Here is a 27104-nt window from a genome sequence, read left to right as displayed (position 1 = left end):
ACGAACACTTGCTAGTTATCGAATTTTACATGTGACTATTTTGCCACCCTTCAATTCGCTACATACAGGTGTGTGGGTATGTTCGTGTGTGCCGTTACAGCGATTTGACAATTTTCCTCGTTGGTTTCAAATGTCAAAAGTGTGGAAAGGCTCTCTTCTCGCTCAGTTGCTGAATAAGTTTTGGAAAATCTGCATTGAAGCCAGCACACGAGCGACATCTGACCGCTGCGGGGAATATTGACAAAGGCATAAAGGGTGTGAGTTCATTATCCAGGAGACTTTAAAGTCAGTTGATTTAGTATTGCGAAGAATTGGATCAAAGCAAGCGTTGATTAGATTAAATTGGATTAGTTAAGATTAGTTAAGATCAGATAAGATTGGATTAGTTTTAGATTAAGCGCGATTATATTCGAATAATTTAAGTCCGACGACAAGATTCGACTAAATCTAGACTAGATTAGATTAAAATAGTGAAGATTAAATTAGTTTGCAATTAGAATTGATTACGTAATATTAAATAAGATGAGTTTAGACAAGATATTTTATTTAATTAAATAATACACTAGATTCGTCTGAATCTATTATTAGAATAGATTAACCCAGTTAAGGTTAAACTAATTTCCGATTAAAATTGATTACGCTATATTAAATAAGATGAGACAAGAAATTTTATTTAATTAAGATTAGATAAAATTAGTCTAAGATTAAAAGTGTTCCCAAAGACTTACAAACAAATTAGACTTTTTAAAATTTTTTATAGATTTTTTAACGTCAATTTGAGCTGAGTTCATCATAGTTTATTAGAATAGAATATATTTCATTAGAAAAGATTAGTTGTAGATTATTCCGCATTATATGCTTATAAATTAAATCAGACGACTGGATGTAGACTAGATTCGACAATATCTAAACTAGATTAGATTAGTTCAATTATGATTAGATTAGTTTCCAATTATGATTAGATTAGATTAGCTTCAAATTAGAATTTAATAGATTGTATTCAATTAGATGACTTTAGATTAGCTTAGATTACATTTAATTCCAAAATTATATATTTAAGATTACACCAAACCAGGAAGGATTAAAAATAAAATGGTGAGCCAAAAACAGATTAGACTTTTCACATTCTTTTATAGATTTTCTAACATCATTTCAGCTGAGATCAGCCAGTAGGTTATAGAAATCGCTATTTCCTTTGACAATATATAATTGCGCGAAAATACAGCTTTTGGTGGAACAAAACGCCTGTTTTTTTCAATTTTTAAGGAGAAAATGGAGTTTCGACTCTCTGATTGCAGTTCTCGCCCTTAGAAAGCTTAAAACCATGTTAGTAAACCACGATCTTCCTCTATATTGGATGCAAAGCTCGCACCACGTGCGAACTAATTTGAATTTTATTTATTCTGAATTTTTTGAAACTGGATATAGAGCACTGTTGATCTAGCGATTTAGTAACCTTAAGAAACGAAATAAGCAATATCCGTATGACCTTGTACTCTTAGAGAAAATGACCCCCGAAACTTTAATTTATTATCCTAGCAACACCAAGGCACAAACAAAGTTCATCTTCAACATTGACAATGACCATTAACTCGAAAAACTTGCAAAACAATTTAAGATTTTGAAAACAAAAGCATACATTTTATAGAGCCCTTCTCCCGATTTTTTGGGAAAGTCTTCAAGCGGTGGAAGATTAAGTCATGTGTAGAAGTTTACGCAAGTGACGAAAGCTCTCTGATCGCCATTCACTTGGGAGTGATGAGAAACGATTCCTTTAAATATTGCTCAAGCTGCTCATGACTTCCGATCTTAGACCAAGTTTCCTCTGGATAGCCAAAGAACATCCGTTTGAAGGCGAGCTAAAGTGAAAGGCGAACCATCCCTTCTCAGGGTTGTGCGCTGGATTTGGGACCCGCCACGTAAAAAAACGTCCCAAATGAAAAGGAAACAACAGCCTCGGATGAGAGATCCCCCTTTTTTGATGACTTCAAGAGGTATGGCTAAATTTAGATACGAGAGTTTTCATATTCAACAACCATAAGCGGGTTGTAATGAATGGAGAGTTCATTATGTAGACTAGGAATTTAGGAAATAATTTCTTATAGTGAATATCCAATGGGTTCAAAACATCAAATTAATTCGGGTTTACGTCATCATCCCGACAATATTTCCTCTTATTAAGGTCCAAAGTCGTTAAATTTATGAAATCAAGTGGTCTCTTTCATCTGAAGTCTTAGATGAAATATTTGTGTCGTTCTCTAGATTAGGTTGGGCTATATTGGCCGTCTGCCACGCCATTAATTCATACTACTTGTTCTTATCGGCCTTAAAGACATGCCTCATCGCCAAAATCAAAAAAAACGGGCCACGAAGAAAAATACATATGCATTTTATGTAGGTTTCGAAAGGACTGCAGTCTAGGTCACAACCAACAATCGATCCGTATGGGCATTAGTAATGATAATACAAGTAAAAAGTGCAGGAAAATAGACCTGAAAGAGAAGCTAGAAGACCTGCTATGCTTCTGTCCAGCCTTATCATAGATACCCAAGAGCGTCAAGGGACTAGAGGAAGTAGCCTCCTTCCAGTCTTATGTCGAACTCGTTTTAGATATTCAGGAGCTTCAAGGGACTAGAAGAAGTATAGAGAGTAGATGTTAAGTCGCTCTTAAAGTTCGCAAAAAGTGTTGACGTCTTGTATAACGAATACTTCCGCTCGCATTAAACTAAACCTTCATATGGAATTACTGGCGCATGAAATTATTTTTTATGATTTACTCGTGAACTCAACGAGTTCCAGATTTTCTTTCAAAAGCGACTTTATATAAATTATTTTATAAACTTGTTAAGAATTATACGGCGTAGTGAATGAAATATGATATATCAAAGTTAGACCAAAAAATGTATGGCCACATTTGGCAGAACTAGCACGCGCTTCATATCGGCTTTCGTCATAGAGTATACTGGGATTTGAGGAGGGAAGAGATGAATATAGTCTTAGGTTCAATTCCCCTCCCAGCGAAGAATAAATATCACGAGCATTAACGCCTAACGAACGCGTTTATTTCAAAAATCCAAAACCATTTCTAAAAATGTATTTTACTCGATTGACAATATTATCTCGCTCGCGCCTCTTATTAAAGATATTTCATCTAATAATATTAATATTATATTTACCGTTTTTGTAAAAGATTCTCAAAAATTGTAGTAGAATAAGCCCAGCGCAAGGACTACAACTGTCATACGCTTTCTAGTCGCTTTTGTAAGCACTTTCGCACTGTGAAAATCAACATAAAAGAGAAATGAAGAAAATTAGTGGATCCATCGTGGGAAACCACCCTCAAGGCAATGACATATACCCAAAGACAGCGAATAGTGTGAACGGAACGAATTAGCTAAAGAGAAGCGGAGAGAAAGCTGGGAAGCGAATAGTAAGAAACTAACAGCCAGCCAACCACCCACATAGAGATATAGCAAATAGGGTAACACAGGAAAGCTCTCACAGGCACACAAGCGGACTAACACCACGAAGAAACAGCAATACATTGACAGCAACGCGGCTAAAATGCGAACACAAATACACAACAAACAGCAAAGCATAACAAACCGTAAAGCATCCTGCGAAGACACGGCGACACGAAGCGATGAGTGGGCAACGAAATCACAACACACACACACACACACACACAAATACACCAACAACGGCTAGCGCATAAACACAACGGCGGTGGGTCGTACGAATGCGGGTGGCTGGCGCTTCGGTTTGAGCGCCGCGAGGTGGCGCGACGCAAGCGGCGATAAATACTTGTACGCGACGATGCCAACACTCGGGCATAAAGCAAACTTCGATTTATGACCAACACATGGAAAAATTATGCGCGAGAGCAAATGAGCGTACGCGTATGACAAAGCGTAGCGCAGCGCCGAAGGATGGCGCTATGTAGTATAGACAAAGCAAGGAATTGCGCGCACACACAGCGTCGCGCGGGCGGCGTTGCGGAGGGACTTGACAACGGCAAGGAGTACAGCGCGACAGCACCACAGCCACACATGCACACACACACACGCGCGCTTCGAGTACGACAGCTCGTTTGTTTGTGTGCCAGCTGAGCGGCGCGTTGTATTTTGGGGAAGGACGATGTGGCGGCAGGAAGTGGGCAGCAGGCGCAGCGCGAGAGCAACGCGTCGCGCGGCTGGAGAGGCAAACAAGCGATAAACTTTCGCACTGACAGCAACTTTCAGGCAACATAAATAGCAGAAAAAAAACACTTTTCATTCCGACGACTGCAAAACGGCGAATGACACGAAATACCGAAAGAAAAAATTTCCCAGCCACACAGTTGCCATATAGCGACGACTTTAATAGCAGATTTATTGATGTGTAGCCAGCAAAAAAATACAGCAAAATATTTGAAAAAGTGTGAATTTATATTTGGAGCTAAACAAAAATGTGAATTTTATGGCGTTATTAAAAACAGAGATATTTGAAACGTGTGTGTGTGTGCGCTGATGATATTGCAAATAATTCGTGGCTAAGACGACGACGAGTGCTTTCGCGAACAAAGGACATATAGCAGCCAGCAGGCGCAGCGCCAGCAGTTGAGCGGTGGTGTGAAAATTTTTTCCTCAAGTGCCGAGCAAAACGCATGAAAGTAGACAGAAATTATAATTTTATTAACGAAAACGCGTAAAATATATAATTGATTCGCGAAAAAATATTGAACCTTGGCACAGCCGTTTGCTGTGGTGAAACGGCAGCAGCCTGAGTGCGAGCGGCGGGGAGGCGCAGCGGGGCCGCGACAGCAGTGTTCGGTATTAGAACATTTTGGCTGCTGCGCGAATTTATGGGCGTTGTTGGAGGTGAAAAATGACGCGACGCGTACGCGTACAGACCCCAGCGCTACGCAACGAAATCAAATAAAGTAAAATTAACGATTTTTAATAACCAAACAGTCACACTAGTAGGGAAAATTCGATATCAAACGCGTAACAAATAAGGCTCTGAAAACGGAAGTGAAGGCGGCGCACACATTGCGAACGATCCTCAGGCAGCGCGCTGTGTTGGCCATAAATACAACAGCAACAATAAAGGCAATAATGGCAAACAACAACAGCAACAAGACCAACAACATCACCAACACCGTCGACAACAGCACCTTTTAGGGAGTGTTCGATAGAGCAGGCTTAGGCGCAGACGACATCAAGCTAAAGCCACCAGCACAGACATAGACAAAATTAGAGGCACAAGAGACAAACAAAATAATAAAAAAAGGGCATACGCGCAGGCATAGCGCCACATGAGGACGAGGCATACGCTGAACTCCATACAAAGCAAAAGTGCGAAGACTATAGCTCGTACGCTGCCGCGACGCGACGCGCATACTGTAAACGCGTCGTAACACGCGGATCGAAGCGGCGCGGGTGTAGATAGTTATTTATACATATATGTGTGTATGTGTACAAAGCGCCGAGGTAAAACAACGGACAAAATGGAATAATGCAAAAAAATTTCTGATACTGAATCACAATCGAAATCAGAAAGCTAAAGCTGTGGCTGCGACTGCGACTGAAATTGACGGCGCAGCGTGTCAGCTGTGAAAGCGGCAAGGGCGGCAATGGCAATTGGCGTATGAAATCGCTTTTGTGTGCGTTGAGAGCGAAGTGCGCGCTCGTGTGTGTTTGTGCGTTGGTATGTGCGCGGCAAATATTGTGAGACGCAACATAATAGAGATAAAAGCGAAGCAAAGCCAAATGTAATGAAAACAAAAATACAAAGCGTATAAAAAGTGAAAGAAAAAGAAAATCAGAATAGCGAGAAGAAAGTGCAGAGCAAAAAAAAAAAACTACAAAAGTGGTAAAGGAAGTGTGCGCGCGAATGTGTGCGTAAGAAAGTGGAAAGGCGCTGATGTATAGTGGCAAAGCGCGAGAGGCAAGGGAGATAAAGTAGAGGAAAATTAACTTCCTGCGTGTGAAGGATACGCCACACTAACGACAAGCTTGAGCGCTAGTCGGTTTTTATACGCGCTGTGGCAGGCGCGGTGTAAAGTAGGCGCAGCGCTATGCGCAAACTAAAGCAAAATGCAAAAAATTTGCTAAACTATAACTAGTGCTTTTGTGGCGTCAAACGCGCGCGGTGAAACGGTAGACCGCATTGCTACGCGCAAGCAAAGTACAGGTATTTAATGCAAGCGCGTGCATATTGTAAGGCATAAAAATGTGTTTCAAACGCTCTAAATAATTGTGGCAACACAAAGCGTGTGCGCGTTTAAGTAGAAAATTAATTTTACTGCAAGTTGTGCGGTGACGCCACGCGCGCTTATAGGATTACACAGTGCGCGTAAGTTTTTTGTACACAAATTGTTTTTATTAAGACGCCAAAGTGACGCGCACAAAGCGGAAAGCGTTGCCGAAAGCAACAAAACCGGCGAAAGCGCAGCTGGTCACACATGCGGCGACATTGCGTAGCGCAACGCAACGCAGCGCTGCAGATGCTGCCGCCAACGAGGTGTCCAAAGGGAACGCGACCGACTTCAGCGCGTTCGACTTCAATGACAGCTCCGACAATTCGGATATACAGGCGCGCCCGCCATCCTACCTCAGTCGCACGAATCTGCATAACAATATAGGCAGTGGCGGCGGCGGCGGCAGCGGCGGTAACAACAGCAATGGCAACAATACCAGCAACAGTATTAGCAGCTGTAACAGTAACAACAACAACAACAACAACAGTAGATTAAATAATAGTAGTAATTTAGTGAACAACAACAACAATAATGCAAATTGTCGCGAAGTGGACGCAGCGAGTAATGCAGGCGCGCGCAGTGGGAGGAGTGGCGCTGAAATGCATGGCGTCAACGGCGACGCGATGGAACAGGATGAACAGGAGGAGCCAGGTGCTGGCGGAGTTGTTGGTGGCGATGATGTTGGTGAAGAGGACGACGGCGATGATGAGGAGGAAGAAATCAATGAGGCTGAAAACACAGAGCAGCGTGAGCACCGAACACGCACGAAAACGGAGGAGGAATGCGGCGGCGACGAGGACGACGACGACGATGATGACGAGGAGGAGGACGAGGCGGACGATGACGCGCATAATGCAGCGTTCAATGTCACCGCGCAACAATTGCGCGCTGTCACCGATGCCCTGGCTAGTGTGACCGGTGACAATGACAGGTTTCTCGAGACGCCAAACGCGTCCATTGCCGCCACGGATACAAACGCTGGCGCGGCCGTTAGCGCGTGCAATATTAGCAATGGCAAAGCTGGTGATGACAATATCATCACCAATAACAACAACAGTAGTAGTAACCACAGCCACAGCAATATTGCGCTACAAAGAAACAACAACAACAACAACACCAACAATGATGACAATAGCAACGCCAGCAGTGACGATGATGATGGCGAGGAGGACGATGACGACGATATGGTCTGTCATGGCATGCGCGCACTCGATGGCATGGGTGTGGGCGACGCACATCGCGCGGCAGTTAATACGCACAACAGCAGCAACAATAACAATAGTCACCATAACAGCAATAGCGCTGCCGATGCATTGCTGATGGCAGCGATTGCCAATGCAAGCACCAATGGCACAACCAACAGCAATGGTGGCGCTGCGGGCGCACACAACAACACGCTGACTACAGAGTCACACAACCAATGTGCGACGCAGCAAGGGGGTGCCACCGGCGTTAGTGCGCTTTTCGAGGGCGCTTTAGGCGCCAGCAGCGGCAACAATTGCAATGAATTGGCGCGCAGCAGCAGCGCCAGCTTGAGCAATAATAGCTCGTCCACGGCAGCGCTGGGTGGTGGTGGTGGCGGTGGCAGCGTTATTGGCGCGGGTGATGCGAATAGCATCGGCATTGGTGGTGGCGGTGGTGGCGCAGGCGGCGGTAATGGCAGTATTTGCGGTGGTGTTGTTGGTGGTGGCGGTAACGGTATTGCGTCCGGCATAGGTGGTGAGAGCATGTGTGGCGGCGCGCCTAGCGAGGCCGGGAGCGCGGCTGGTACAACGGGTTCGGGTCATAGTGAGCGTAAGAAGTATCGTCATCAAAATTATAGCAAGAATATTTATATCGGCACCAAGAATGCGGAGAAATGGGAGCACACACGCACGCGTCTGCAGTTCAAAAACGATGTGGAGTTCGTGACGTACTTGTTGAATTTGGCCGACAATGATACGGAGCGTTTGGCGAAGTGAGTATTAAGAAATGTTTATGTTTTAGAATTATGGTAGAGAGCTTGTTAATATCCTTAGAAGAGATGAAGAATTTTCGGTACTTCGTATTGCTTATGCGAAAATGTTGGAAGATTTTTTCTTTTTAGCGAAATTTTATTCGTGGATCTGTCTGGACTACAAATCCAGTTTACAACATTTTAAGATTCGGAGCGTATATACCATATTTAAGGGAGATCTTCAATTTAATCCACGCATATTATAAATTTTTGACGTTTCTTTATAACCAAGACCTTCAACGGAAGACCTTCTTCTTCTTCTTCTTAATTGGCGTAGACACCACTTTTCTTAATTCGTGAATATCTGCTCTTGCTCTGTCCGCTATTCTAGATCAAATGGACTAAAAGCGCTGGATATATTTGCCTTATGTGAGCTATTTGTTGACTCCAAACAAATAAAAAAGTTTCGTCAGTTTGTCTATTGACCAAAATCTAGCTGAGACTGAGATTTCGGTTAGGATACCCGGCTTATAAACTCGGAAACTTGAGGCTTATGTTCTCAAAAGGCTGTTTTGTAAAGCTATGAAAGAATTCTAACCTAAAACTGATTTCAAAGATAGAAACAACAGTATTTCGCTTATTATGGCTTCACTTAAAAAATGAAATGAGTAAGAGATGATAAGAAAATGACGGTCTAATCTCAATAATCTATTACAACATGGTTCACTTATCAGCCCAAATAAGTTGCTACAGTTTAATATTGAGATATTTTTATAAGGACCTAAGTGAGTCAATTGAAATATATGAACCGAAGTTCAAAACTTCATTGTCTTCTCGATAATTTCTTTTATTTACCATTGCCCATGGCCAAAGACCTTTGTAAAGAAAAAAAAAGCGTGGCATCGGCTTGCCAGACAATTTAAGATCAACGGAAAATTGAAACCATGATCTACGAATGGACTTTCAGTATTGAAACTACACGAATTAAAACGCTGATTGACTTTGTCTAGACTAGAAATCTTCTGTTTACCGATCGCAGTCTCTCATAGCCGCCTAAGATCGTTCAGTTTTGCTTGTTAGGAGCGTTACCTTTGCAGGACGCACCACAAAATTACTTGGGAATTATGGGGATGGTGGACAGACTAAAAGATTTCTACTTTTAGGAAAGAAGGAATTGAGAAATATGATAAGAGTCATCACAGAGCCTTAACTCAAAGATCTTATTTGCAAATAATTGGTAAAAAGGAATCGGCAAAATACAAAATAAAAAGTGTGAAAGTTTAGAACATTACTCTTTACAATGTTATCTGCCACGGCTCTCAATATTCGAAACTAAACGAAATTAGCCACTTCCGGGATTTTAAAAAATCGTAGAGGTTTTAACAAACTCAGAGAGACGATGCTTATTTGAGAATTACTAGGGATTACAATGAGCTTGATGATGACTAATGTGAGGTCGCTTGTAGTTAGGTATTCTTTCCACCTGCCAAAGCTTGACTTTTTCTTCCACACGTGCTACGTAAACCTGAAACTGAAAGGGTCTTCTTGCTGTGATAAACTTCGGTATATCTTTTTCAATAAGCGTCTAAGCTATTTTCGTCAAGTAAATCAGTAAATTTATTGGCAAAAGTTGTCAGTAAAGTAAAGATTTTCATCTCATGTTTTTAATAATATCCAAGCGCTTTCCCTATTATGCATTTTTAGCAGCTATTATCGCCTTTTTAGAGGTTAGTTTGGACCACTTCCCTTAGTTCAAAGTAAAGAAGTGTCGTCGTGGGCCCAACTTTTCTTAACAACAGCGCTCCAGTTGTTTCTTCTTTTAGCTATTTGGCGAAAATTTGAGATACTAAGTGCAGCCAGGTCCTTCTCCACCTGATCTCTCCAATGTGGTGGAGGTCTTTATCTTCCTCTGCTTTCAAAACCTTCAAAGCTGGAGTCTCTTCCATCCCGACAACATGACCTAGACAGCGCAGCCGCTGTCTCTTGATTCGCTAAACTATGTCACCGTATGTCTCGTACATCTCATCGTTCCATCGACTGCGGTATTTGCTTTTGCCAATGCGCAAAGGACCATAAATCTTCCGCAAAACCTTTCTTTCCAACACTCCTATGGTTGACTAATCAAATGATGTCATTGTCAAAGCCTCCGTACCATATGAATGAAAATAATGAGGGAGACTTATAGAGTTTGGTTTTGGTTCATCGAGAGAGGACTTTACTTTTCAATTGCCTACTCAGTCCGAAGTAGCACCGTTTGGCAAGAATTAGTCTGCGTAGGATTTCGATGTTGACTTTGTTTTTGGTGTTGATGCTGGTTCCAAGATAGATGAGTTGTGGATAATAACTTCGAAACTGCGACTGTCAACAGGGACATGTGAGCCAAGTCGAGAGTGCGACGATTGTTTGATGACAGAAGATATTTCGTCTTGTCCTCGTTAACTACCAGACCTATTTGTTTCTCTTTCTTATTCAGTCTGAAAAAAGCTGAACTAAACCGCGGTTGTTGAGGCCAATGTTATCAATATCATCGGCGTACGCCAGCAGATGTACACTCATATAGAAGATTGTACCTTCTCTATTTAGCTCTGCAGCTCGTTTTATTTTCTCCAGAAGTGGATTGAAGAAGTCGCACGATAGGGAGTCGCACTGTCTGAAACCTCGTTTGGTATCGAAAGGCTCGATGAGGTCGTTCTCGATCCTGACGGAGCTTTTGGTGTGACTCAACTTCGGCTTACACAGCCGTATTATCTTTGCAGGGATACCAAGTTCAGATATAGCGGCATAGAGGCAGATCCCTTTCGTGCTCTCAAATGCGGCTTTAAAATCAACGAAGAGGTTTTGTGTGTCGATCCTTGTTGTTATTGGAACTTCCTCATAGTCGGGCAATTAAACATCTATTTTATCGTCATTAATTGAGGAATCGGATTCGCCAGCTCCCGATATACATTCTTCTTCTTCTCTATTGGCATAGACACCTTTCACTCGGTTAGATCTAGCTTAAGTTTTTATTATTTCCCATAGAAAGGGTTATGCCTTATAGCTGTAGAGCTCAGCGCATAATATTGTCTGCTGGTAGGTGGCAACACTCGGGTTTCACCTCGCCTTTCTGCAGCGCCGCGTGACGCTTGAATGATTCCGAAGTCTTCGCATGTTTGTCGTTTGGACGCGATATGCCGATGCGTGCATAATGACTTCGAATATTAAACAATCCGCCATGGCTGCGCACTTGGCGGGCGAGCAACAACAACAACAACAACAAAGGGAACAAAAACAAACAAATAGGGTATGCAATGAAAGGCGACGCACAAAAGAGCGACAATATAAAAGGCGATTCATGCGCGAATGGTTTGTGTGCGCGACAAAAGCTTTGCCGCCACTTTGCCAACCGAGTGCATACGAGCATACACGCAGCAGCGATATAGCGCCAGTATATACATACATACATGTGTGAGTTTGCTTGTGTGTGGCAGTAAAGTCGATATGCGGGCTGCAGGAGACCGCGCTTGTATGTATGTGTGTACGTGACTCCAAGGAATACAGCCGCGCGCACTCTTATCGCCATACATATGAGCGCGCATGTGTGTGTGCGTGCGTGTGTGCATGAATGCGTGCTGATGATAGCGTGTTAGCGGAAGCGGAAATACAAAACACGAGGCAGCTAAATAACCAAGCGAGCAGCCATTGCTAGTGAGTGCCAGCGCGCGCGCTTGTGTGTGTGTGTGTATGGTGATTGCTGTTGCACGGCGCTATAGTGTAGAGTGTAGAGTATTGCATGCCACATACACAGCCACAAGGCTCTTGCTGCGAGTTTCGCAATGCAACGTCAGCGCGCTCGCCAAGTGCTGGCAGTCGTCATATTGCGTGCTTGCCTGGACCTACAAGGCGTCATGAGCTCGTTAAGGCAACTGGGAGTGTGCAAGTATGCAAACAGCGCACAAACACAACCACACATAATAATCGTACACCCACACACACACAAGTGCGTTGCAGCTGCTTGGTCGATTGTATGCATATGCAAGTGCATTCAGGCACTCGCGTGCTCTTGTGCATTATCTACTTATGCGCGCATACACTAACGGTGCATACACTAACGGTACATGCAGGCATACACCTATACGCACACACACACACATGCATCTACTACACTATGCGTCTACTACTGAGTCAGAGTCTTTTGCATACGACCCTGCGGTAGTTGATTTTTGGCGAATTGCAGCACAAAAAAACAGCAACACCAACAACAACAATGGCGAAATGTTGGAAATTCAAATTCAGAAGCGCATGCAAACTGCGTATGCCGTCTGTTCTAGTGCACTGCAGGCTTATCCAAGCACGACAACAGCATGTGCAGGCAAAAACAAAAACAAAAAACGAAAATAAAAACCGAAAAATCGCACAATTCGTGTACAGTTATGTTGGTGCGCTTGCACTAGCGCTGCTAATAGTAGCAATGGTAGCAACAAGCGCGTATTGCAAATGTCAGCCACCTGAAGTGGCACAGCTCTTAACCGTTGCCTTGCCGGCCCGACTCACCCGCTCTCCACCATATATGTTGCCTACCTTGACGCTGCTGTCAAAAGACTTCCCCAAACGCAAAAGCCACGGTAGCCATGGACGCAACGCAGGCACACACACTATCGTATGCCACAACGAATTTTTTGCTAGAGATTTCTCAGTGATATCTCATAGAATGCTCGTAGGGTTTATAGGCATGGAGAGGAACAACAGGGAAACTGGGAAAAAAATCCATTACCATGTATTATTAAAAGTCTGAGAGCGATAGCGATATATTTGGCTATCTTGAGCGTACACAAAAGATCCGGACTACTAGGCCTGCATAGAATTTTTGTCCAATTTTTCATACCCTGACGTACTCATTCTTCTATTTCCTTATTTTGCCACGAAGCTTGTAACACCCAGAAGAAAACGGACGGAAAACGGAAGACTCTATAAAGTATCATATATATGATACGAGTATACAACTGATCAGCGTGACGATATGAGTTGACTAAGTCAAGTACGTCTATCTGTGGATACCTGTCCCTCAGAAATTTCGCGCACATACTGATCTCCCAAAGAAGATTCTCATTTATCGTGACCGCTGATATCGTGTTCCTCTTTATTGGCGTATTGGTGTAGCTGAGTTCTTCTTCTTCTTCGTCTGTCTTCCCTCGGCAGGTACTACGTTGAATACTCTCAGATCTGGATTGCTTTGATCCATTCGGACGACATGACTTAGCCATCGTAGGCGCTGTCTTTTAATTTGCTGAACTATGTCAATCGGACGATATCTCGCTCGTCGTTCCATCGACTGTGGTATTCGCCGTTTCCAACGCGCAAACGACCATAAATCTTTCGCAGAACCTTTTCTCGAAAACTCCTAACGTCGACTTATCAGATGTTGTCATCGCTCATGTCCCTGCACAATATAGCAGGACGAGGATAATGAGTGACTTTTAGAGTTTGGTCTTTGTTCATCTAGAGAGGACTTTACTTCTCAAATGCCTACTCAATCCGAAATAGCATCTGTTGGCTCTGCGTTGGATCTCGAGGATGACGTTGTAGACGAGGGAGCCAAGTCGCGGGCGCGACGACTGGTTGTTTCATGACAGGAGATATTTCGTCTTGCGCTCGTTCCCAACCAGATCCATACGCTTCGCTTCCTTATGCAGTCTAGAGAAAGCAGAACTAACGGCGCGGGTGTTGAGGCCCATGATATGAATATCAACGGCATACGCCAGGAGCTCTATACTCCTTTTTTCAATTCAGCTCTGCAGCTCGTATTATTTTCTTTAATAATAGATTGAAGAAGTCAAACGATAGGAAGTATCGTTGTCTAAAACTTCGTTTGGTATGGAATGGCTCGAAGAGGTTCTTCTTGATTCTGACGGAGCTTTTGGTATTGCTCAACGTTAGCTTAGACAGCCGTATTGGCTTTGTGGGGATACCAAAATCAGATATACATAAAGGCAGCTCTTTTTCGTGGAGTCAAAAGCAGCTTTGAAATCGGCGTCGATTTTCCTTTCACGGGTCTTTCTCAAGATTTGGCGCATGGTGAATAACTGGTCAGTTGCTGATTTGCCAGGCCTAAAGCCACACTGATAAGGTCCAAACAGTTTGTTGACGGTAGGCTTTAATCTTCCACACAGTACCCTCGATAGAACCTTGAATGCGATGTTGAGGAGGCTAATCCCACGGTAGTTGGCGCAGATTGTGGGGTCTCCCTTTTTATGGGCTGGGCAGAGCACAATTAGCGGGCAATCTTTCGTCCGAACATATTCTACAAAGAAGCTGATGCATGCTTATCAGTTCTTCGCCCACGTAATAGCTCGGTCCAGCGGCCCCCGCCGCTTTGTTGTTCTTCAGACGAGCGATTGATATTCGAACTTCTTCATGGTCGGACAAAGGAACGTTCGATCCATCGTCATCGACTGGAGAATCGGGTTCACCATCTCAGACTTGGGAAGTGTTATCTCTATAGTTTTAGTATGCTCTGGACATCCGTCATTAAATCACCTCCTTTTTTCCTTAATAGGACTTGAAGGTTGTTTCTATCAAACAACATGACTAAAGAGAGCTAGCAAAACGTGTTCTGTTGGACCGTTGAATGCAAAAAGTTGCCCGGTTACGTTTTCAGAGTTAGCAATACATATAATAGCTGGAAGAAATGCACCGTTTTTTTGGCAAAGGAGAAAGCTGATCCCATATATCCGTTACTCTTTGTGATGCATATCCAGTTTAGTCCGTTTTATTTGATTTGATCGGATTTCTACGGTAACGGATCCAGCCTTAAAATTACTCGAACAATATATAAATACCCAAAAGTGTAGAATGGGTTCGGAGACATTTGTAGAGATTGTTCTCATTGTGACGGTTATTCGGAGATAGCATATTCCGAAGCTTGATTCAAAAAGTAAACTTAAACAGACTGTCAATCGAAACGCAAGTCAAGAAATCATGTTTAAGTAGACATCCTTTCCAAAACTTCTAGTCTGCAACAACCTACCGACTTTCGAGCTCTTCGGCGACCGGTAGTTGGATTATTACTGCATGATTACTTTCGTCATAGTCTCGACTTACACTTTTTAATTCCTGATATTAGCTCAAGGCAAATGAACCAAAACTTCTACAGCTCATCCGAGTTCTATTCGGACCCGGAACTACTACGGAAACAGCTTCAGTTCTTCTTCTTTTGAAAGACTTAGAACCAACTGCTTTGAAAGCCGATGAAATGTAAGGACTGACTGTAATCTAGCCGAAGATCTTGAGAGTTGGATCTAATCAGTCTAATTATTTCAGAAACTACTTCTGAGACTACAACAACAATAACCAGCAGTACGTTCTACTGCATAAGTTCATTTAGTCCTCGTTCCTGATCCTCCTCGTTCCTCCTCATTAGAATGCCTTGACAGACCCATTATACGGATTTTAACTGTGGATCTCACATGTTTCTAAAATATTACAACTTACACTACATGGTCAAGAAATCGGCGCAGCTCGGATAAAAGACATAATGGTTGTCAAAAAAGTCTTGCGGTATTTTTATTGAATTTTTTTTTTTATTGAAGTTGAAATGAATTTTTGATGACTCATGCCCAGCTCTTGACCGATGCTACGGCTGCTACTATGCCATTCTCTTTCGACTAATTCAGCGATTTTATCGCAATTTTCGACGACAGTCCTTCCGGAGCGTGGCGTATCTTCGACCACCTCTACACCAGAACGAAAACGTTGAAAGCATCGTTGTGCGGTGGAAATGGAAACTGTATCGGGTCCATAAACCGCACTAATTTTATTGGCGGCTTGAGATACATTTTTGCCTTTATCGTAGTAGTACTGTAAAATATGCCGTATTTTCTCTTTATTTTTCTCCATGTTTGCGACGCTATAACTCACGAACGACTTAAAAGAAACGACAATCAATCAAACACGTGTTAGCACGTGAAATGAGCTTTCCAAAAGGGTATAGCATGACCCGATGCGACTTTTTTGACAACCTATATTAAACAAACTCGTCAGGGGTCTTTTAGGGGATTTTAGTCAAATAACTGTCTTGTGAACTTGTGAAACACTTTTCCACTTTTCCATATTACTGTGGATAACTCTACTTGAGTGAAGGGATAGCCTAGTCGCTACTAGTTTGTTGGTTGTTTCTTTCAAGCTCACGCTAAAACTCTAAGTTAAGGTAGACGTTTTTCTAACTTCAGTCGAAGTTCGAATCTGGGACGCTTTCAACGAAACCAACCTAAATTTTTTTATCACAGAAATTATAGAAAGCAGTATTCCCTCAGTTTCCCCTACGGCCAGGTTTCCCACACGAAACTGTTTATTTTAATTCCAGGGAAAATAATTATTATCATTATTCACTTTCATAAGCTTATTATGATAACGGAATCTAAAGAATACTTGATCATTTTATTCTCCACAGTTTACCGCCACCTTCAGCGCCAACAACACCCACAAAGAGTTTCGCCAACAACTTCAAATTGGAGCCCAACCTCAGCGTGAAGGAGTTCAGCAAAAGTCAAACGGAGAATAGCAGCGAGGCACCAGCACCAGCGCCGACACGTAGGAAATACAAAAAGCGCGTACAGTTCAGTGACGCGCTCAATGGCTTCCCGAAAATCAAAGACTTTTCGAATTTTTCCGCCAAAGCCAAGAAACACGATCAAAAAATGAAGAATGCCGCAAACGCGAGCGGTGCAGGCAATGATACCTTGCCCGAAGTGTTAGACTGTCGCATAGCAGAGAAGATCAAGAGTGAGCTAGAAGAGAAGGGCGCTACGAAAGGACCAGCACATCAAAACGCATTGTGTCTGAAGAAACCGGGTGAAGCGGGAGATGAAACCGAACAGCACAACCACAGCGATGAAGACGATGATGAGGAAGCAGAAACAGAGACAACTGGCGCTGACATTGCCAGCGCAGCTACACTCGCGACTGCTGCCAACGTCGCAGCCGCTATAGGCGATGTGGTCGATGCCAATAGTGGCGCCGGAGCAGGAGTAACAGCAACGCCCACACTGACTGCACCAACCGCAATGGCCACCACCAGCAATTTCCGTGCGCGTGTGAAAGGCAAACGTGGTCCCAAACCCGCAACGACGCTGCCGGTCAACAATGCATTCAGCAGTCTAGGCAACAGCCTGGCCGATGATGAAGAAGATGAGCTCGACGGCGAGACGGACGGCGATGATGAGGATGAGGAAATGGACGAGGAAGCATTGGCGCGTGAAATGAAGAACGAACAAAATTTCGTTGAAGAGGAGGACGAACACGATATAGCCTTTCGTTCGCAGCAATCGTGTCGCGAATGCTCCATCACGCATGACTACAAAATATGTCCACTACGCACAGCTATCGGTACCATAACCGATGCCGTCGACTTGTCGGAGTGGATAGAACGTAAAAACTTGGAAGCTTTGGCTAAACTAAAACACGATGCACAACGGCAGGCCAAACAGGATCACGATCCGGACGATGAGGATATGGACGAAACTTCACAAATGTCTGAGCTCGAAACGAAGCCGTTGATAACGTTCGCCGAGGCATCGGTACCAGCCGAATTCGAGCTGCACAATGTCGAACCGAATGTGACGGGCGTGTTTGCGCGCACCGAAGTGCGCTCCCACACGAAACTCGGACCGCTCATCGGACAACCGGTACAAAGCAGTGATGTACGCGAAGGCAGCGATATGAAGTGGATATTCGAGATCTGCGAAGCTGGCGCCGAGTTGTCACAACTATTGGCCTGCGACAATCCGAACACTTCCAATTGGCTGCGTTACATACGACCGGCGCCCAGTTACGAGGAGCGCAATGTGAATTTGGTGTCAATTGAACGGCAAGCGTTCTTCGTCACCTGTCGCGATGTGAAGAACGGCATGGAATTGCTCTACTGGAGCGACGACTGCAACACGATGTGGCGCAAGAAGCACACCGAGAAAACGAGTGAGTTCAATTGCCATTTCCATGTATATTTCTGTATGCTTAATCCAACGCCTTTTCCGCGTAGATTGTGGCGGCTGCAATTTGCGCTTTGACCATCCGCTCTACTATCGCACGCATTGCTCGATTTTCCACGATCCCTCGATGAGTCTCACCATACGCAAGTACCACTGCAAGGTGTGCGGCGAAGCGGTGCTCGGCAAGGACAACATCATGAAGCATGCGGCCGAGAAGCACGAGGGCAAAGGCGCCTATCAATGCCAATTTTGCAACAAGTTCTTCCTGCGACTCAACTACTTGGAAATGCATCGCACCTACGGCTGTGCAGCCAATCCGAATCGTGCGCGACCACTTTGCGATTTCTGCGGTCGCAAATTTTGCCAACCGCAAAAGCTCAAGGCTCACATCAAGCGCATGCACAGTGGTAAGATGTTGCAGAATTCGTAATTTCCGGTAGTCGTGCGGTCACATCTGAGCGCTCAAAGTCGTGCTTGCGTGCGTGTGCATGTTTGGCTGCGTGTTTGTGTGTGTGCAATTATAACCTCAATCCACATACTTCCATACTTTGAATGCGGCGCGTTTGTGAGTGCGTGCTTGTAGTAGTGCTTTGTAATACATAACTGTAGTTTGCGTGTGCGAAACGCATTCGTCGTATAACCTTAAGTAATTACGTGTGTATGTTTGTGTGGGTTTGCTGTTCTTATTGTTGTAAGCCAGTACTAATACATTCATGCCATAATTCGCCTTACTCGCCTCACATAACCAACATTCATCACATATATTCTCGCATTAAGTTCGAAAATTGGAAAACACATTGTTGCCATATTGTTTCACATTCATAAATATTTTTCATAATTTTGTAATCGTTAACTTTTTTTCGAAGAAACCCAAACCTATTCGGATCTTTAGTTAAGAGTCCTGGTAGTCACAGTAGCATATACATAGCAACTAGTCTTCATTACACGAACCAAGAAGTCAGTCCCAGCGAAGGTCTAAAAGCTTATTTGTATTTGAGACCAACTTTCCTTTCCTTGTAGATCTCTTTGAGTGAGTATCTTTTTATTTCCATGAGATTACAAATTGTACATATGGTCGACTTCAACCTCAACTTCATACAGATCTTGGAGCACAGATCTTCAAACCTGACTTCAAATATCGACTTCAAGCTCAACTTTATATAGATCCTGAGGCACAGATCTTCGGACCTCACTTGAAATATTCAATAGACTCTATGATTAAAGTTAATCATCTGAACTTTATACAGATCTTGGAGCACAGTTCTTCAGACCTCACTCCAATTATCCTATGAACTTTATTTTTCAAAAGCTGGTTCCCGAAAATACCATTAACCTCGCATAAAATTGTGTCCAAACTCGGTCTATATTCGCTTCCGACAAAGAACATACGGTCGGACTTCCGAAATAGCAGAATGCTGTTACCCATTAGAACGACAGAGCCTTTCTTTAATACCAAAACCATTCCTACTCCTAACTTAGCATTGAAAATTGTTTGCTTTGATAGGGAGATCAAAGCCCCACAGTTAATCTGATTGGCCTGGGTATTGCTATCAAAAAAACTAGCGGAAAGGAATAAGGCGACTTTGAACGAATCGCTGTGAACTCAAGACTCACGATTGTAACGCCGTAAAGCATTAAGGTAACTTTGGACGAAATATGACATACTCAAGACTCAAAATTGCACCGACTTTCCAAAAATGATTCCAAGACCAAATTGTTTTACTCTATAAAACTCTGAAAAAAAATCCAAAGGAGTTCCGCTGAAGCTGCTACTAGTCCAAGCAGCAACTGCAAATTGAGTACTAGTACCGGGAAAGAAGAGTTACGAATGAGAACTTCAAACTTATATAAAAGTGACCAAGAATGTTAACCCCGGAATCAAGCCGTCACTGGTCACCTTGACAATGACTAAACTACGACGTTGCTGTGGACTAATTAAAATACAGGCGGACCAACAAGGGGACTGATAAAGTGGAACGTCCGTTTTGGCTAGGTGTTAGGTTAAGTTGGATGCTATGGCTGATTCCAAAGTTTGGGATCACGTTTGGACTGCATAAGATAGTCCTTTGTGATGTCAGGAAATTACCATCATGTCTGTAAGTGCGAAATCCAAAGGGTTTTAGCCGTGAACTGTCCTAAGCCGAACCGGAATGGGGTGTCGGGTAAGAGTTAGGTTAAAATGGATGCTATGACTGATTCGAAAGCTTGAGATCACGTTTGGACTGCAGAAGATAGACTTTAGCGATATCAGAAAACTCCCAACATGTCTGAAAGTGCGAAATCCAAAATGTTTTAACCTTGAAAAGTCCTAAGCCGAATCGGAATGTCAGTCTGGAATATAGTATAGTTCTATATGGGTGTGATTTTTAGTCTAAAAGTCCGGTTCGTTAGTTCGGACTGGAATATTAAAGTTTCCCAAATTTCTAACCCGCTTTAACCTCCTATCTTTACCAACAGTGCGTACTTAGAACCAGTAACTCTTAGTATCTACAACTAACTGCTTATATAACTAACAAAATAGTGTTCTCAATATCATAACAAATATTTATATACATATAATAGCAAATTGTAAACTTACTAACCTCTAATTGTAGTCTTTTTCAAAGTACATATTAACCTACATAACTACTAGTTGGATATTACCCGCTTATGGAACAATACTAACCACGGTGTAGCCCTATATAATGCTACGACAATATCGAAATACGCTTTCTTGTATATTCTGTTTGCTCATTTTCCTTTTTATCATTTTCAAAATCACCACAATCCACCACAAAATTTCATTTTCTTCATAAATTTCATTTTAGATATGGCTGAAGTTTTACGAGATTTTCAGTGTAAATTATGTTCAAAACTTCTAGGATCACGTGCCGCGCTGCAGCGTCACTCCAAGGAGGTGCACAGTCGCAACTCGACGGTGGTCAGTTGTCCACGATGTCAGAAGCTCTTCCAGAATCGCAGTAATTTGAAAATCCACATGCTCACACATTCGGGCGTCCGACCATTCAAGTATGTCTTACACCCTAGACGATGCAACCAAACTAATTGCATGCCAAAGATCTCGTAAACATACATTTAACTGTATTTTTTGTCTTCCTTTGCAGATGTTCGGAGCCCGAGTGCAATGCCGCTTTCACCACGAAGCAATGTCTGCAGTTCCACTACAAGAAGGTGCACAACTATACACAGGAGCAAATGCCTCGGATTGAGCGTAGTGTCGCGTATACCTTCGATGCTTATTCGGGTGGCATGAAGGTAGACTTTTTGGGTAAGTTGCCAGTTCAGACCAATAAAAACATTCTGTACTTCTTTGTATTCCCTCTCTTCATACACAGAACAAGCGCCGCGGCGCCGACGTAAGAGTTTGGAAGATCAAAACTCGCGCCTGAGCTCGAGCATACAAAGCGACACTGAATTCTCGGACGATAATATCTTTGAAGCCATCAAGAAATCGGGCAAATCAATCAAAGATCTGTGCCGTAATGAGCCAAACCTCTCATTACTCTCATCTAAGATCTCCAGCATATTCGGCGAAAAGGTTGTGGGTAGCCGGAAACGCAAGAAAAAGAAAGAACCACCAACACAAAATATGAATTTGATGGGTGCTGTCGCTGGCGGTGCTGGCGTCGGTGTGGGCAACGCCACTGAGGAGGATGATGAAGACGAGCATATGGAGCAGGTGCGTCGCAAGCAAGCCAATGCGCAATTGAGTCTTGTCGAATCGTTTTTGACCACGACGGCACAACGTCTCACCGCACAGCAACAGGTCCAACAGGTGGTCGCCGCCGCAGCTGCTGTATCAGCGATGGCCGGTGCTGGAGCGGCAGCCGTGGCCGAGGATCCCACCAAAATGCACATGATGTCTGGTCTGAACAGCCAACATCACGCGATGGCTATGAGTGGACATGCCGTGGCGGGTATGCTGAACGACGACGATGACGAAGAGGACGACGAGGATGATAATGGCGCAGATGATGTACACGATGGCGGACATGGTGAAACGCATGACGACAATAACGGTTACCGCCATCATGCTGGCATGAATGCTTTGGGACAGAATTTGGTTGTGAGCAAAGGCAGCAAAAAATGGATTAGCGGTGATGATCGTCATCTGTCGCGCGATTGTGTGAACACGGTGGATCGCTGTGGCATGGGTGGTGGCGGTGTTGGCGGTGGCGGTGTTGGAGTCGGCGTCGGCGTTGGCGTTGGCGGCGGTGTGGGCACAGATGCAGCCGTCGCTGCAGCTATGGGTGGTGCCGCGGCCGTGGCGGCTGCCTGCGGTATGGCCGGCAATGGTGGTGGTGTTGGGGTCGGTGTGAGCAATGACATGGGTATGCCACCGTTCGCGGTGCCACCCAGCACGGTAGACGATGCGAACAAATTGATTGGTCACAATCGCGATTTCTTGGCGCGTCTGATGAACTCCGCTAGTGCCAGTCATACGCATCACAACAATCGGGGCGAGGAGGATGAGAATTCTTCCTTCCTCGATGTGGTCGAATCCAACAATAATAATAACAACCAAATCGCGCAATACCATCACAACAGCGGCGGCGGTGGTGGCGGTGTGGTTGGAAATGTTAGCGGCGGTGGACATGTGGTCAATACGGGCAATGGCAATACGAATAATATGGTTGGCGCGGGTGCGAACAATACACCGGGCCATCAAGCGGAGGAGGCACAGTTACAAATGAATTCGTTGGCGCATTCGCAATCGTTTATGAGTTCGTTTTACAACAATGCAAATGCAAGACTGAGTGGCGCAGGTGGCGCCTCGACATCGGCGAGCATGCTTGTAGAGGCGGCTTTGAATTCCGTGGGCAATATGATCGATACGGAAAATAATGACATGAAGGTACGTATACTTATACAACATTTTCTAGTCAAACTTACAATCTTTGCCGCTGTTTTCAGGTGCCGAATGATGCAAACATTAACACGGACAGTCCGATGAGCGCTCATCATGTGGACAACGAAACGAATCGCTTCAACACAGACACTGCCGCCAATCACCACTCCATCAACAGCATTGACAACCTGGAGAACGAGCTGAAGATGATGAAGAATCTCAGTAGCTTCCCAATGCAAATTCCACCACTGCCAATGTTCCCGAACTCAGGCAACGCTATGACCTCCTGCAACATATCGCCAAACGCTTCGACACCGACAAATCCTCAAAGCAACCAGAATAATAACGACGTCGATGTGGATGCCAGCTCCACGCCACGCCCACAGCATTTAGGCGCCGGCGCTGCCGATTCCGACGGTTTCTCCTCGGTACATCATCGCACACCGCCCACGCCGCAACCCATCTCGCCCGGACGCGATTACGGCATGTTCAGCAATGCGAATGCTAACGGCGCTAATGGCACACCTGGCGGTCCCGGCACAGCAGGCAGCAACAGCAGCGGCAATAGCGCCAGTGGCAATAGCAACAATAACATATCAGCCTCCTCACCGTTGCCCACAATGCAAGGGCACCGGCGGAATGCTTCCAGTGTTGGCAGCGCATATCCGGAACATGAGCTCATATCGCCCGCATCATCGCCGTCCATACCACGCTACAATTTCAATGGCGAGATGATGCGACACAAGCGCGCGGAACATGAGAATGAGCGACGACAAGCGATCGGGCATAATCCACATCTATCTAGCGACGATGAGAACAGTATTATGCCACAAAATAGGTACGTGCACTTGTCGAAAGCAATCGAATCACAAATTGATTTTCCAAACTCTCCCAGCAGCTCAGGGCAAGATATGCGCATGAAATTCTCACAGTCGCAAATGGACCTAATGTACACCAAGTACGAAAGTATGGCGGCCAATGCGGCAAATCTCAAGTACAACAGCCAAGAGCTCGACTCGCCGGCCGAATACCGCAGCGCGAACAGCAATACCGCCTCTGCGCCCACCGCCAACGATCTGTCGGACTTGCAGGGTCTCGACATGTCACGCTCCAGCGTCAGCGCTTCGAACTATCACCACAACTTCCAGCTGCCTGGCAGCGCCAGCTCCAATATACCGGGTATCGGTCGCTATCATCATCACATCTACGATATACTCTCCGAGCGTGAACAACAGACGCAACAAGCACAGACACAGCAGCAACAACATCATAGTTCAGCAGTAGCAGCCGCCGCTGCTGTGGCGGCTCAACATCAACAACAGCAGGAACACTCCAGCCAATTGGCTATGCAACAACACCAATCGGCCATGCATAATATGCTACCCGATCAGCTGGGCGAGCAAGATCACGATCAGACCACTTCGGTAGACTTGAGTCGTACCGCCAACTATGTGGTACCATCACCACCACAGCTACCATACAATCACCCACATCACGATATGCTGCGCATGGCTTCGTTGGACTTAACGCCGAATACCAACATGTCGGTCGGCAATAATCGCTCCTTCCTCTCCTCACAGATGCAGCATCAAAGTCGTGAGAGTCTGGAACATCATCGTTTACTGTCTACGGTGGAGCAGCATCGCATATTGGCCGCATCCAATGTGGCGGCTGATCAGCATCGCTTACTAGTCGATCCCACCGCTCATCTGCTGATGGAGCAAAATAATCGACTCTTGGGCACCGATCAGTCACGCCTACTCGGCGAGTCGGCGCAAAATAGACACATGGCGCGTAGTTTTGGCGCCTACCATCAGGTCGCGTCGGGCAATTATCATCCGGGTGTGCGTCCACCAGTACTGCCATCGGCTAATCATCATGCTTCCAATCCATCAAACTATCATCCCTTCCCGGCTTATTATTAAAAGTGAGTGTAATGTCAAAATGCTCGATTGAAGTGTTGAATGTTTTGCAGAGGTGCGAAGAGGTGCTTTTAATAGGGTTTCCAGAATTTAGTTTCGATTTTTAAGATGGATATTTTGAGCATAGATTTCCCATGAATAAATATACCTTTGTTTCTGACCGCATTCACATTAATTTCCGAAGGCATAGCTTCGCTGAAATAGTAAATGATTATTCGAATTCCTTTGTCGGATCTGTACCTTCAAAAACTTCGATCTCTTTGTCAGCCAAAAGCTTCGATCCACCTTCTTCTTGTCAGCAATATGTATTGAAAGAGGTTCGGTTGGATTTTTGATCACTGAGAGAGTCTTGTTCGGTAGTAATTCAGCGAGGGTTTGGTGTGCACTGCTTATTAAGTAAATCTTGAGAGCAAAAAATCTTCATAGACCCTCTCGAAGACTGCGAAGTGCGTTTCCTTGTATTTCTGGAGTCAGCGAATACTAGTTCTTAATTCTAGTAATAGTCTCATTTTTGTATATACATATGTTTCAAGAATTCATGCACTCTTGAATTGCTTCAAAAAAGATAAGACTTTTGTATTTAATATTCCACTTCTGAATTTTGTACCACAAGACCGATTTTGTGACACCCTACACTTCGTATTGACACCACCTTTCTGTTAGATGGTATATCAAAAGCACATTTTTCGACAAGAAAGGATATGATATTGGTTTCGCCGCTTGTTGGCCTACTAAATTTAAGAGTTCGTCGTCGTGAAGTCTTTGTATAGTAGTATTAAAGAAAGGTAGTATCTTATATATAGAAGAACAAAATGAAAGTATGTAATAAGCTCTCAATGGTTTTAGGCCGTGAAAAGTTTTTTGAGAGATAGAAACTCGAAATTCATTTTTTGAAAAAGTAGTAGGTACTTAAAACTTGCTAATTTATGGTACTTAAAAATATTGATGTAAAAATAGTAAGGTATGAAAATATATGTATGTATATAAACAGAATTAAGAGTAAGTAGTTTATACACTACTAAACCTATGATTTTTTATTTCTTTTTTTCATTCTTCTGTGTTAATTGTGTAATTTTTTAGTGCAAAAAGAGAAAATTACGATAATTTTCTGAAAAAAAAATGTTTCTTTTGGAAAATTGATACTAATGAAGGATTTGGATATTGTTCTTATTGCGCTTACTTCTTGGAAAGTTGCTTTTTATTAAGTAGATTCACCCCAACCATATTTCACTGCTTTGAGAAGAAGTAAAATACTCGCAAAATTTAAGTTTATTTCCAGAATTGTCAAGTAACTTTTCTGACGCTGAAAAGGCTTCGTTGTGTTCTATTTATCGCCAAAATTTTTAGCTTACATTTAGGATGTGAGAAAAGGATGTACTTTCTTTCATAATAAAAGCATACATTTTGGATTACTTTTCACACTTTGTAGCATACATTTAGGGTGTATTCGGGGAAAAATAAGTATTTTTAAATTTTATTATCAAATTGCTTATTTCAAAGTGGAGTTGCGTTCTGTTATCTAACTGATGATTATACTTCGAAATATTTTTAAAAAATATATAGCATACAATTAGGATGAGTTGTGTGAAAAATAATATTTTTTAAAACATTTTGCATGCATTTAGGATGGGTTGTATGAAAAGAAAAAAATTAAAGAGCAGTATATTCATAGATTGACTTTTTTTGCTACCTTGAAACTGGAACTACATATCTGCTATTTTTCTACTTCGAAATGTTTTTCAAAATTTATGGCATATATTTCGGGAGTGTTCGGGCAAAAATAAATATTTAAAAAAACTTTAGCATACATTTAGGATGAGTTGTGCAAAATTAATTATTCTTAGTTAAAGAGCAGTTTCTTCACAGTTAGAACTTTTTTGCTTTCTTCTAACTGGTAATACCTTTTATTTTCTACTTCGAAATATTTTTCAATTTTTTTTATTTTTATATTAGTAGCATACATTTAGGATGACTTGTATGAAAAGTAAATATTCTTACAAAATTTGTTGCATACATTTAGGATGTTCTTTTTGCACATTAAATTATGTTTAGTTAAAGAGCACTTTATTCTCCTTTGAACTTTTTCTTACCCTAACCTCAAATTTTTTTCCAGACTTAACAGCATAAAGTATCAAAAAAGATCACTACCCTTAAGTAAGTAACTGTAAATGTAAATCGCATGTAATTGTGT

The 27104-nt window shown here is 43.3% G+C and overlaps 1 protein-coding gene across 2 annotated transcripts; it reads left to right on the top strand.

The window, feature by feature from the left end:
- The first annotated feature begins 4285 nt into the window (after positions 1-4285).
- LOC126760608 (uncharacterized) lies at positions 4286-27104 on the top strand. 2 transcript variants are annotated; one of them, XM_050476370.1, is made up of 8 exons: positions 4286-8198; positions 16606-18128; positions 18193-18549; positions 21004-21151; positions 21247-21410; positions 21478-22997; positions 23057-23829; positions 23890-27104. In XM_050476370.1, the coding sequence occupies exons 1-8, from the start codon at positions 6841-6843 to the stop codon at positions 24914-24916; spliced, it is 6870 nt and encodes a 2289-aa protein (XP_050332327.1). In that variant the 5' UTR covers positions 4286-6840; the 3' UTR covers positions 24917-27104. The 2 variants fall into 2 exon arrangements, with proteins under 2 accessions (XP_050332327.1, XP_050332326.1); XM_050476369.1 differs by having other exon boundaries at positions 23057-27104.

This window comes from Bactrocera neohumeralis, chromosome 5 (genome assembly GCF_024586455.1).
Source record: "Bactrocera neohumeralis isolate Rockhampton chromosome 5, APGP_CSIRO_Bneo_wtdbg2-racon-allhic-juicebox.fasta_v2, whole genome shotgun sequence".
Taxonomy (NCBI): Eukaryota; Metazoa; Arthropoda; class Insecta; order Diptera; family Tephritidae; genus Bactrocera; species Bactrocera neohumeralis.
This window is presented reverse-complemented; position numbering and strand designations above follow the sequence as displayed.

Bases quoted from the DNA above. Each gene is read 5' to 3' on its own strand.
- LOC126760608 (XM_050476369.1), top strand. From the start codon at position 6,841: ATGCATGGCGTCAACGGCGACGCGATGGAACAGGATGAACAGGAGGAG. The intron at 18,129-18,192 runs GTGAGTTCAATT...TTTTCCGCGTAG, and splicing joins GAAGCACACCGAGAAAACGA to ATTGTGGCGGCTGCAATTTG. The intron at 21,411-21,477 runs GTAAGTTGCCAG...CTTCATACACAG, and splicing joins CATGAAGGTAGACTTTTTGG to AACAAGCGCCGCGGCGCCGA.